Source organism: Nothobranchius furzeri, chromosome 18 (genome assembly GCF_043380555.1).
Source record: "Nothobranchius furzeri strain GRZ-AD chromosome 18, NfurGRZ-RIMD1, whole genome shotgun sequence".
NCBI classification, from domain to species: domain Eukaryota; kingdom Metazoa; phylum Chordata; class Actinopteri; order Cyprinodontiformes; family Nothobranchiidae; genus Nothobranchius; species Nothobranchius furzeri.
The window spans coordinates 32,434,819-32,448,085 of record NC_091758.1 but is presented as its reverse complement, the minus strand read 5'-3'; the positions used below and the strand labels follow the sequence as shown (position 1 = coordinate 32,448,085).

Sequence of the window (13,267 nt, the reverse complement as noted above, 5' to 3'; positions counted from 1 at the left end):
GAGAGGCCGGTCCGGGGGCTTGGGTTCTGACAGGACCCCCCGGTCCAGGGACGGCTCCAGAAGTCCCAGGGCGACCACGGCGGTCCCAGAAGTCAGAGATAAGGGCAGGGTCCAAGATGGAGCGGGCCGGCTCCCAGGAGCGTTCCTCGGGGCCGTAGTCCGCCAACTCGACCAGATACTGCCAGCCCCGTCCCCTGCGGCGAGCGTCCAGGATGCGCCGGACGGTGTAGATGGGCTCACCGTCAAGGAAGCGGGCAGGCGAAGGCGCCGGCGGTGGAAGGAGGGAGGATTCCACGTAGGGCTTGAGCCGGGAGATATGGAAGGTGGGATAGATGCGGAGACTCGCAGGCAGCCGCAGCCGGTACGTGACCGGGTTGATGACCCTTTGCACGGGGTAAGGCCCAAGGAACCGAGGAGCGAGCTTCCTGGACCCGGCACGGACACGGAGGTCTGCCGTGGACACCCAGACCTTGTCCCCTGGAGCATAGGAGGGACCAGGACGGTGTCGGCGGAGGTGTTGGTAAGAGTAACGGGCGTTAGCTCAGGTTATGGAGGCCCGCGCCTTGATCCAGGCGTTCCTGCAGCGCCTCACCAGGGATTGAGCGGCCGGCACCGCAACTTCGGGTTCCTGGTGGGCAAAGACCGGGGGCTGGTAGCCATAGCAGACTTCGAACGGGGACATCAGAGTGGCTGAGGAGGTGTGGAGATTGTGAGATAACTCAGCCCAGAGGAGGTACTTAGGCCACTGCGAGGGTTGGGCCGAGACAAAGCAGCGGAGGTATCGACCCAGTTGTTGGTTTGACCGCTCCGTTTGGCCGTTGGTCTGCGGGTGATAGCCCGAAGATAGGCTGACTGATGCTCCCAACAGATGACAAAAAGCCCTCCAGAACCGGGCCGTGAACTGGGGACCACGGTCCGAGACCACGTCGACAGAAAACCCATGGAGACGCACCACATTCTCCAGGAACAACTCAGCTGTGCGTCGGGCCGAGGGGAGGCCCGGAAGGGCGATGAAGTGAACAGCCTTAGAAAACCGGTCAGTGACCGTCATGATGGTGTTAAGGTCATTGACCGGTGGGAGTCCTGTCACGAAGTCCAACCCCACATGGGACCAGGGGTGGCTGGGTACCGGAAGAGGTCTGAGGGTACCAACCGAGGCCTGGTTGGATGTCTTGGAGCGGGCGCAGACGTAACAGGCGCTCGTATAGTCCTTTACATCCCTCTCCATACGTGGCCACCAGAGGGCTCGTTTGAGGAACCTAAGAGTTCGTGAGAAGCCCGCGTGGCCAGATAGGCGTGATGAGTGGGCCCAGGACAATGTCTCGCTGCGACAGGTCGTGGGGACGTAGAGCCGACCCGCGGGGGTCTCTGGAGGTGCGGGATCGTCTCGGAGGGCGTTTTGGATAGACTCCTCCAGTGGCCACCTCAGGTGGGCCAAGAAACGGTGCTCGGGGAGGATAGGTGCCGACTCGGACGTGGATGTGTGAACTGGCGGGAAAGGGCGTCCGCCTTCTGGTTCTTTGTCCCTGAGCGGTAGGCGAGATGGAACTCATAGGGCTCGAAGAAGAGGGTCAGCGGGCCTGGCGAGGATTGAGCTGCTTGGCTGATCTGATGTGAGTCAGGTTCTGGTGGTCCGTCCAGATGGTGAACGGCTGAGTGGTGCCCAGAAGCCACTGCCTCCATTCCTCCAATGCCCATTTTATGGCCAGCAGCTCGCGATCCCCTATGCCGTACTTCTGCTGGGTGGTGGAAAACTTCCTGGAGAAGTAGGCGCAGGGATGAAGCCTACCATCAGGCCCGGCTTGGGACAAGATGGCACCAGCGCCGACATCCGAGGCGTCGACCTCGACCACAATGGGCACTGCATGATCCGGATGACGGAGGATAGGAGCCGACGTGAAATGGGCGACTAGGTATTGGAAGGCCCGAACGGCATCTGAAGTCAGTCGGAACGGTTGGCCGGGAGGGCTTGGTCGGGTGAGAGAAGTGAGAGGTGCCACAATGGTGCTAAAGTCCCTAATAAAACGGCGGTAAAAGTTGCAGAAACCCAGAAAACTCTGAAGTTGTTTCAGGCTTGTTGGGAGGGGCCAGTCTCTCACCGCCTGGACTTTCTGAGGGTCCATGGTTAGTCCTTTATCCAATATCATGTAGCCCAGGAAAGATACGGACCACTGGTGGAAGGAGCACTTCTCGGGCTTACAGAACAGGTTATTGTCCAGGAGCCGGGTTAGAACAGCGCGAACATGGTGGAGGTGTTCGGCCTCAGACTTGGAGTAGATCAGGATGTCATCCAGGTAGGCAAACACCCACCGTCCCAACATGTCGCGGAGGACATCGTTTATGAGGCGTTGAAAAACGGCGGGGCTATTGCACAGCCCGAAGGGCATGACCTGGTACTCCCAGTGACCGGTGGGTGGGATGAAAGCGGTCTTCCACTCATCTCCAGCTTTAATACGGACCAGATTGTAGGCGCTCCGGAGGTCCAGCTTGGTGAAGATCCGCGCCTGGGAGATGGCGTCCAGGGCAGACGTGAGGAGCGGCAGAGGATGACGGTCTTTGACTGGGATTTTGTTCAGACCTCGGTAATCGATACAGGGGCGAAGATCACCCTCCTTTTTCCTGACAAAGAAGAAGCCTGTGGTACCCGGGGAGGAGGAAGGTCGGATGAAACCCTGCTGGAGGGCCTGGTCAATATATTCCTCCATGGCTCTGGACTCGGCGGGAGAGAGAGAAAAAAAGGCACCCCCGGGGAGGACTGGTTCCTGGTTGCAGCTTGATTTCCATGTCGTACGGGCGGCGAGGCGGCAGTGTGGTGGCGCGCCGCTTGTCGAACACCGCAGCCAGGTCCCGGTAGGGCAGTGACAGATTGGGCAGTGTTGGGCCAGGGTCACCGTCTGAGCAGTCTGGCATGGATGGAGGAGGAGAGAGGTGGGCCTGGCACTGGGTCCCCCATTCCAAAGGCGGCCCTGGGACCAGGAAATCCGGGGGTCGTGGAGACGGAGCCAGGGAAATCCCAGGATTAGAGGAGAGGAGGGAGCACATATGATCAGGAACTGGAGGGTCTCTCGGTGGCCTTGGACAATCATCTGGAGTGGCTGGGTTCGGTTTTGGACCGGATAGGGTTGGAGGGGCCTACCGTCCACCGAGGTCACTGGCACAACTCTCTCCAAGGGGGTCATGGGGATCCGTAGGCGCTTAGCCAGATCCATGTCCATAAAATTGTCAGCGGCCCCCGAGTCTACCAGCGCGTGCATCTGGAGTGAGGCCTCACCATGAAGGAGGGTAACATGAAGAAGGAGTCGATTTGAAGAGGCGGGGGCTGAAGGTGACCCAGGCTGAGCGACCCCGATACTCAGTGGGTTCCTTCGTTTCCCAAACGTAATGGACAGTTCAGGCATCTGTGGTGGGAGGAGCCACAATAGGCACAGAGACCCTCGCGCCACCGTCGCTCTGGAGGAAGGTGGCCCAATTGCATGGGCTCATCAGTAGAAGCGGGTCCGGGAGCAGGCGTGGGGGAACGAGGAAGAGGTCCAGGCGCCCTGGATGGGCGAGTGAAGGGCTTGGGCCGAACCAGAACCCGCTGATCCATGCGCAGCGCCAGATCGACCACTTCATCCAGGGTCTGGGGCAGTTCCTTTCCCGCCATCTCATCACGGATGTAGGTCGCCAGTCCCTCCAAGAAGACGGCTCAGAGTGCAGAGTCATCCCATCGCAGCTTGGCAGAGATGGTGCGGAACTCCGACGCATAAGCGCACACCATGCGCTCCCGCTGGCGGAGCTTTAGGAGTTGTGCTTCTGCTCCCACTTCGCTGCTGGGTGGAACAAAAGTCTTTTTGAGGGTGGACACAAAAGCAGCATAGTCATTGCAAGCTGGTCATTTGGAATGATAAAGAGCAGCGGCCCACTCAGCCGCGCGTCCGGAGAGCAGGGAGGTGAGATGCGCCACCCGAGAGCGCGCAGTGGGGAAGCGTCCTGGCTGGCACTCAAACTGCATGTCAAGGGTGGCGAGCAGACCGTCTGGGCTCCCCGTCTCTCCTTTCCACCTCTCTGGGAGACTAAAGTGCGGCCCCTCTGTTGGTTGAGCGAGGGCTTGCTGATGGAGAGCATGGAGGGCTGTAGATAACTGCAGGATGAGATCGGTCTGGGAGTTTTGTTTGGTGTGGAGCCAATCGATCAGGGTGTGGAGCTGAATGAGTTCATTCTCCATCTGCTCCGTCTTTCTTTTCATGCGCTCGAACTCTGCTGGATCTACGGACTCAGTCATCCTGTCACGATGGCCGACTGGGTACGGGAGTTGAGCTTGGTAAGGATGTTTGGTGTCTGGATTATTTGGTAGAGAACTCTGATCATGGGTTTCAATGAAACGATGACTGAGTGAAGAGCCGGTGCGGCGTCTTCCATATATAGGCTTGGGTGTGACTGGGAGAATTCAATTCAATTCAATTCAAGTTTATTTATATAGCGCCAAATCACGACAAGAGTCATCTCAAGGCACTTCACATAATAAACATTCCAATTCACAGTTCATTAAGCCAATCAGAAATAATGTTTCCTATATAAGGAACCCAGCAAATTGCATCAAGTCACTGACTAGTGTCAGTGACTTTACAGCAATCCTCATACTAAGCAAGCATGCAGCAACAGTGGAGAGGAAAACTTCCTTTTAACAGGAAGAAACCTCCAGAGAATCCTGGCTCAGTAATAAGCAGCCATCCTCCACGACTCACTGGGGATCGAGAAGACAGAGCAGGCAGACAAAGACACACACACACACACACACACACACACACACACACACACACACACACACACACACACACACACACACACACACACACACAAGTAATGTGTCTATAGTTATATTGTGATGTCTTAGTAAATATTGTATTTGGTGAAAGAGAATGCCGGGTGTTCCGATGAGGAGCATGCTGGGAAATGTGATCCAAGATGGAGGCCGGTTAGCTGGGAGAGGCCGGTCCGGGGGCTTGGGTTCTGACAGTTATCAAGGTGAAATCCTCAGTATAACGTGATATTCATTTTAGGCCATATCACCCAGCCCTCCTATAAAGTTTATTTACTTACTGTTTACTACTTTGTGAGTGGGATTTGTGATAAAAGGAAATCTGATCGGTATGACTGTTGCTGTGAAATTTCACACATGTAAAGTTGCAGGGACAAATAATTCAGTGAGAACACTAATGACACAACGCCTTCTTATTACATTGGTCTCAGTCTAGAGATCTTTAATTACTGACACTCAGGGAAGAAAGAAAAACAGAGGAAAGATGTCAAATATTTAAAAAAATCCATGATGTTAATATTAGCTCAGTTAATGAATTTATTAACTAACAATTTGTTGTGTGAACAATTTCTAAAGCCTCCATAAGAATCTATAGAAATACATTTGTTCACAGCTGAGGTGTTTTTAGATCCCGGAGCTGAAAAGCTGAATTTAAAACACTTGTGAGATCTTCTGTCAGAAGCTAATCATCTCCCTCTCCTGGATCAGTTTTTAATCTGAATAAATCTATGGTGATCATAAAGCATAAAGCTCATTAAATTTGTTAAATAAAGAAGACGTGTTACTAATTTGACTGTCTTCAATAAACACACCTGGCTGTCCTCTGACACTTTCTGTATTTTTGCATCTTCACCTTGAGGAACCAGCTCTCCAGGCTGTTTGTTTGCCTCAGATTTGTGTGAAAACAGGCTGTTTAATTGCTGCAGTACTTGCTGTAGCTACTTTTGTGCAGATGGAAGGCAGCCAAACAGCTATTGCTTATATCAAACAGAGGAACCGTGGCAACACGCTGCAGGCAAAGTCATTAGTGATGGCATTTAGCAAAGCTCTTCAGATGAAGACGTGTGTGTGAAACAGTAGCTGGCTTGAAGACTGTGTTTGCATGCATTAACATTGTCATCTGATGCAAATGAAAGCACAGTGAGATGCAGAAGTTAGGTGGAGGTTGGAATCTGAATCTGTAAACTGACTTGGACTTTTTAAATGTTGAGTTTTTGCTCACTGCTCAGCTCAGGCTATTTTTATCCCATTTGCTCTGATTATATAAGTCATAATAAGTAAAATGAGAAAGGGTTGGACACAAGGTTCAAACAAAGCAGGAAGAAATCAGAAAACACAACAAAAATAAAGTTCTGTCACATTCAGCATTACAAAACCTTCCTCGGGTCTTTATTGCATCATGTTTTATCTGCAGACAAACTGTCACCAGAGAGAAAAAGAAAGACTCACACAGAAAAATGTGAAAATAAGAAAAAATTGTGGCGACCCGGTCCCTGAAACCCTTCCAGCCTTCTGGATTAGAAATTCAGGAGAGCAGCTGGTTAAACAGCCAGTCTCATTATTATGGGCTGTGTGAAATTTAGACAAGGACGAAGCTAAAAGAAGAATTGGCAGGTGAACGTGACTAGGATGCTGTGGAGAGGAGGATGGGTGGAGCAGAAAGAGGGAAATACGGTTTTAAACAGAAGAATCTTGCTCAGCTGTAGAGCGGGAATGCTTGTGTGTGTGTGTGTGTGCGTGCGTGCGTGTGTGTGTGTGTGTGTGTGTGTGTGTGTGTGTGTGTGTGTGCGTGTGCTTGTGTGTGTGTGGAGGTTGGGTGTCTGCAAAGGGAGGGTGGGATTATGTAACAGAGTTACAAACATATGGCTGCTGATGCGAGGAAACCCCAAACAAATGAGAGGTGGGAGAAGAGGCAGGGATGAGTTTAAGGAAAGCTAGTTAACATAAAATTCTGTTATTTAACCATCACTGTGGATCTGAATGAAGTTTAACTGAGTGTGTGCGTGTGTGTGTGTGTGCGTGCGTGCGTGTGTATGCGTGCAAGCACCACTGAGTTAATTGAACCATGTCACCTCATCAAGCTGCCCCCCTGATTCCATGTTCAGTCCTATCCCAGATTTAATGTGTTCATCTCATGCCAGTGGTTTCTGCTGGCAGGGTGAGTCCATCGGTGCACGCATGCAAACACAAACTGGAGCACTAACTAGACACTTTCCCTCCTCTCTTTTCTTGCAGTTTAGCGCTACATCCGGAGCGTGTGTTGGTGGCAACAGGACAAGTGGGCAAGGAGCCATACATCTGCGTGTGGGACTCCTACAATGTGCAAACGGTGTCCATCCTCAAGGACGTGCACACGCACGGTATCGCCTGCCTGGCTTTTGACCTCGAGGGACAGGTACAGGAGCTTCTGTCTCAGGCATTGACACACCTGAGCCTCCACAATTCACTCTTTTCTGTTTTGAGTTCTGAGCTACAGATTTCAATCAAAGGTGGCCGTGTTTGGTTGCTCCATTCATACCTCATCTGTTCACCGTTTTGGTGTCGTTACAAGATCTGCTCGGGTGCAAGATCGGCTCGGGGTCCGTCGGCTGCCGGTGACGTCAAAGTAGTTGATTGGCTGAACATGAACCTTACGGAATTACGTAATCACGTTACGTTGTTATCACGTTACGTTGGTCCAGGCAAATCTTTCTGTTGGAAAGATGGACAACTTTTACAAAGAAATCCATCATTACCTCTTTGAAAATACACTTTTAGCATAGAGCTGCATGTATATTAGGGCTGAGCGATTAACTGCATGTGCAATTAAATTGCGATGTGACAAAAGGAGATTTTCTAATCGCAAAGGCTGCAATTTGGCAGCGAGTGGTTAGCGCAATGCTAATATACGTCGAAAAACCCATAGGAATGCTAATGCTAATATCACCAATTACATTATTACAAATTATGAATTAGAAACGTGCCAAATGATTCCATTTGGAGTCTAATAGAAAGTAAAACTACCATCAGTCAAATAAGTACAGACAGGTATTTTAGTAAAGCCAGAAAACTTTTAACTCCAGAGTTTTGGCTAGCAGCTATGAGTGTAACTGAACTACGCATGGACAAGACGTTAAAAACTAAACACAAAATACTTCAATAAACGGGACACACTTCTTTCCTGCAAATACAATTTCACAGGTGTTGCTAATACCTATGATCCTTCAAGGGATGTGCTCAAAGAGGAGTTCAACATTATGAATAAAATAGGTTTTATTTTACAAATACCATTATAAACACAAACTTACGTCGTAAGAAACAGTATTTTAATAACAAAACTGCTAAATTCTTTCCAACAGTATAGATGTGTGGTATATTTTGTCTGAGTGGGTTTGGCGTACTTTGACGTCATCGGCAGTCGAAGGACCCCGAGCCGATCTTGTACCGACACCGGAGCTAAACTTAAGACGATCCAGAGAAACTGGAGGAGAGCCTGGAGCTAAAACCGTTCAAGTTTCTAAATCTCCTCCTCCTCTCCTTGATGATGTCACACTACAGACCCCAGCTTCAAATATCTGAACATGACTGCGCATGAAGTTCCAAAAACCAACAACACAACAAGCTAACAGCTAATTGATTTGCTTTCTAAAATGACGGATTAATTATGTTAACCATGTCAGTCTGAGGTTCCACCATTAGCTAAAACATGTTGAACTCTTGAGACACTTTGATAATAATCCATGCCTTTATCTTGCATGAGAGGATGATTTTGACCAGAATGATAATTTATTGCCCTGCAGTAAATAAATGAAGCATTTCTCATTCAAAACATTCTTCCCTTGCACAACCTGAAAGAATAAAATCCTTTTAATGAGCTCCAGGTCTTCAGAATTGTCATCCGAGACCAGAAATGTTCACAAATATGCTGGCATTCAGTGCAAATTCTGTAAAAACAGGCTAAAATTGTTCAAATATCTCACCAAATGCTTTAGCTGAACAATGGTTCTGCACAGGATTAAAGAGGGCATCCCTTAGCATGGAAAGCAGTTTGCAGAGCAGAGGAGGATTTCCATGAGAGCTGTTCTTTCTTTTTTTCTGCTCCACTGATGCTGCCTAGCCAGCTATAGGTGGCTCCTCTGGCAAAAGTACTCAACTGGAAATGCCAGGGGCTGGACAACTGTTCTCCTCTTGCTCTGTAGCCATTATTAGCCCTTTGATCGTGGCTTTCTGAGCTACTGTGAAGGTTTGCAGGGTTCAGCGTGTTCAGTGTGATGTTCTTGTGTTTTGCAGTGTCTGGTGTCCGTGGGATTGGACTCAAAAAACACAATCTGTGTGTGGGATTGGAGGAGAGGGAAGGTTCTGGCAGCCGCTCCCGGTCACACGGACAGGGTAAAGACTTTCTTCCCACCCAGTCTCCGTCACGAGCTCCCTATCGACTCCTTCAGTTAGCGATAAACACAGGATGGAGCGCCTGCTTGATAGGGACATAAACAAGTTAGGGCTGACTGCTGTGAGCTTTTCAGTGCCTAAAAGGGTGACTGCGTAATAAAAAGACGTTTTCAGAGTTTTAACATTTCTTTTTTTTTAGCCAGAGGTAGAGCAAGTTAACACACTTTTCCCAATATAAACCTTTGAGTTTAGAATCCTTAGAATAATGATGTTTAGATGGATCTTTAGGATTCATTGCATTCCTTTTTTTTCTTCTGCAGATATTTGATATAGCGTGGGATTTGTACCAGCCAAACAAGCTTGTAAGCTGTGGTGTCAAACATATCAAGGTACGGCCATCTTTTAGCCATTTTGACATAACATTGTTGGATTTCTACCTCAGTTTTATTTAGAAAAGTTGAAGGGCTTTCATCTCTGTTTCCCTTCTGCAATATCTCCATTTTCATATCAAAGTCTTAAATTAGATCTATGCAAATTCACTTTATCCCAGAGCCTGTGGTTATCAGGCACTTAGCATAAGTAGGACATGGCAGTGACTCAGAGTCTCTCTCCTCAAATTTGTAGTAATCGGCGCAGCAGAGAGGAAAAATGTTTTCTTTTCATCAGGGACCATGACTCTGCTGTTCTGCCCGTCCCGGTTCTTTTCAGCTCTCTTCATACAGCTTTTGAAATTTCTGCCTTCCATACAAGCTGCAGCTGGGCCCGTGAACTTCTATTTCCGGTGCGATCCTTATCGCTTCTCCTCACACGTGCTCCTCAGTGAGTAAATGCAGGGTGTCTTCACCAAGTCCTCCCTAGGGGTACGCATTCATGCTTTTTTTTAACACTTGGGAAAGAAGGACTTGTGCTCTGATTGGAGATGTTCCCTCTGGCCCTGCTAAGGCTTAACAGAGTGCCATTCCTAATGGGTTTGATGCAGTCAGGGCTGGCTACTCCATTTATTTCCCACTGGTGACTCCCTTATCTCAATCCAGCTTGACTTGTCTGTCCTCTTGTAGTAATCCCTCCCTCCCATAAACTTTTCCTCCTCTGCCGTGACACAGAAATCCCATCCAGTTGTTGCCTGATGAATCCTTCAGCCCTTCCCCTCCTCCTCTTTTTCCTGTTTCCCTGTCCTCTCTTTTCGTTTTCTGATGCCAAGGCAATCCAGCAATTGCCCACATAATTCCCCAGCCGTTACCCTGCAGACCATGTGACATCTGCTCCCCCAGCCTGTGTGCTCGCTCAGCGATTATAGCACTCAGAACGTACAGGAGATTTAGACCCAGTAATCCACTCACTATCAAGCTGAGGGGAGCACAACCTCTGTGACGAGGACGCTGCCCTTCTCTCACAGATCCTTACAACTGTATCTTGATTTGGTCATGACTTTTAATACCGATAGACTCCCAGCAGTACGACGACTGTGTGGCTTTTAAAACATGACCATTATGAGCAGTTTTTGCTTTAGTGCTCGACGCCTGTAGAAGAAAAATAATTTGGAACAGAAAACGTTTAATATTCGACCCAGAAATGAAGCTGGATTTTATTGTTCAGGTCTTTGACCTGCAGCTCTGCCATGTATAGAACATGGTAGTTTGGTATAATGCAAAACTCCCTTTTTGCATTCTTTTGTGCCGGCATGTGGGTCTCTACTGCCTTCATAAACACACCAGATGTGGAAAGAACCCGCTCATCAGTTTTATGTCAGTGTTTGATTTAATTATGTAACAAGCTGTTTCATAAAGTCCCCATTTGTGACATCACAAACTGGGAAACCAACTCTCATGTGCAAGAGAGAGCTGCTACTGGAGGAGCAGCTCTACTCTGAGACCCTCCCAGATATGGAAGCTTCTCAGCTTATAGCAGCCTGAGCAAGGGAATCAGTAGGCGTGGCCAGCCCAAGCTTGTTTTCTTAAAGTGACAGAGCTCTTAAACGGCTCATTTAGGAAGGCGTTGAAAACGTCAAGAATTTTGTGCAAAGAACTTCATGAACATGTTTTGTATGGACCGCAGAAATTTTATAACAAGACAAAAAGTCATATAAAAGCTGTTTTACTAACTTGATTAATCTTTTATCCCATTGCTCTATTTGATTTTTGATCATAAACCCCTCCAGCATCCCATCTTTATTCAGTAATTTGGCAGTGAGGTGATCTTAACTGACTTATAAATGCAGGACGTGGTGGGCTGTGCCCCCCACCACAAACCCACAATCCCTTTTAGAACCAATCCAGCTCTTCCCGACGCTAACTCACACATCTCTTGTTGCTACCTATACATCAAGTGTCACACACGATGTGCAAACATTTTGTTGAGTTATAGTGAGGATCTATGGATTAGATAATCCTTGGCCTGTTGAAGTGTGTTTGATGGCCAGGCTGTATCTGAGCCAGTGATGCCTGTCTGGATAATCGATCCCTCCTGTTAGCGTGCAACAGCTTTATCAGTCCAGACGACAGGTGTTAGTGGTGGTGCGACAGGCTGCTGATGCTAACAAGCTCATTTGTTCCCTTTTTTGCTTTTTTCAAACCACCAAAACCACCGGCGTTAAACAGTATCAGCGATATAATATAATTTTAATATATTTAACTGTCTACTTGTGTGAAAGTTAGAAGGAAATTCCCTTTCTAGTAAAGTGCCTTTTTTGTTTTTTAATCAGTGTTTCAGTATCCGAGACGTCCTCCCTTGGCTTCATCCTTACGATCTCATCTCCATGCAGACAGAACCTCTCTCTTTCATTCTTTCCTTCTGTAGTGGTTAGATTCAGCCTTCAGATGAAGCCGTGTCCATGCATCCTAATGTTCTAGTTCATAAATAATGAGCCTGCGTGGATGTGTGTGTCTGAGTTTGCGAATCCTGATCAGGTGGTTGCAGCACTAACACCCTCACCCCCAACCCCAGCAGGAAGTCTAAGTGTTACATGAAGATGCTGTCATGCTGTTCTTCAAATGATAAATGATAGATGACCTGCATTTGTATAGCGCCTCTCAGATTTAGGACTCCAAAGCGCTTTACACTACAGTGTATCATTCATCCATTCACACACACATTCACACACTGACAGAGGCGAGGCTGCCGAGCACAGGCGCCACCGGTCCCTCCAACCACCACCAGCAGGCAAGGTGAGTTAAGTGTCTTGCCCAAGGACACAACAGCAGAATTCTCTGTCCGGAGCCGGGATCGAACCTGCAACCTTCCGATTACTGAACAACCCGCTCAACCTGTTGCCTCAAGGTCCCACTGTGTTGTTCACATTTGTGTGTGTGTGTGTGTGTGTGTGTGTGTGTGTGTGTGTGTGTGTGTGTGTGTGTGTGTGTGTGTGTGTGTGTGTGTGTGTGTGCAGGGGGGCTGCCAGAGATTTTGGGGCCCATGAAAAAATATCAAGTTGGGCCCCTGGGGGCTCGTCCATAGCTGGAGCTGGGGTTCCACCCTCCCAGATTCGAAGGGAGAAAAAAATATAATATATATACTTTATATTAGTGTTTCAGTTTTGCTTAATTATGTAGGTCTACATGCATTCTGACTTATTTACATATCATTTTCACCAACTGTCTCTCATTAAACAGTGAATTTCCATCAACAGAATTAGCAATATCACTGCTGGAAAAAGCAGGAAATGCACATACTGAAAGGTGTTCATCTCATTTTCCCTATTACTCCCTTAAAATGTGTTTATTTATTCTAAATTTTTATTTGATGATAAAATTCAAATTTGGATATCTAATTAAATTTCCATGTTGTGTCAAAGCTTTACATAACATTTTCAGCTGTCTTTCCTCTTGAAATCAAGTATTTCTGTATGACTGACAAAAATTAAAGATTCACTGCTCACAAGGTGAATTCTTTATTAAGTCTCCACGGCTTCATCATAGACACAAAATGAATAAGCACACAGTTCAAACCGGGGTCAGTTAGGGTTACATAAAATTTTAAAGTTGGACAACTTTGCATGAAGAAGAAGAAGAAGAAATATCATTTCTACAGCACCTCTCAAGATAAAAATCATGAGGCGCTTCACAAAAACAAAAAATGTAAAAATATAAAAAAGCATTTAGA

General features: G+C 47.9%; 1 protein-coding gene across 2 annotated transcripts in view; it reads left to right on the top strand.

The window, feature by feature from the left end:
- eml5 (EMAP like 5) overlaps window positions 1–13,267 on the top strand; it is a 50,609-nt gene that overhangs the window by 4,756 nt on the left and 32,586 nt on the right. For both annotated transcript variants that reach the window (XM_015970164.3, XM_015970163.3), the window contains exons 2-4: window positions 7,037–7,196; window positions 9,071–9,169; window positions 9,490–9,558. In XM_015970164.3, coding sequence (XP_015825650.3) covers window positions 7,037–7,196; window positions 9,071–9,169; window positions 9,490–9,558 — 328 coding nt within the window. The remainder of the gene's footprint in view (window positions 1–7,036; window positions 7,197–9,070; window positions 9,170–9,489; window positions 9,559–13,267) is intronic.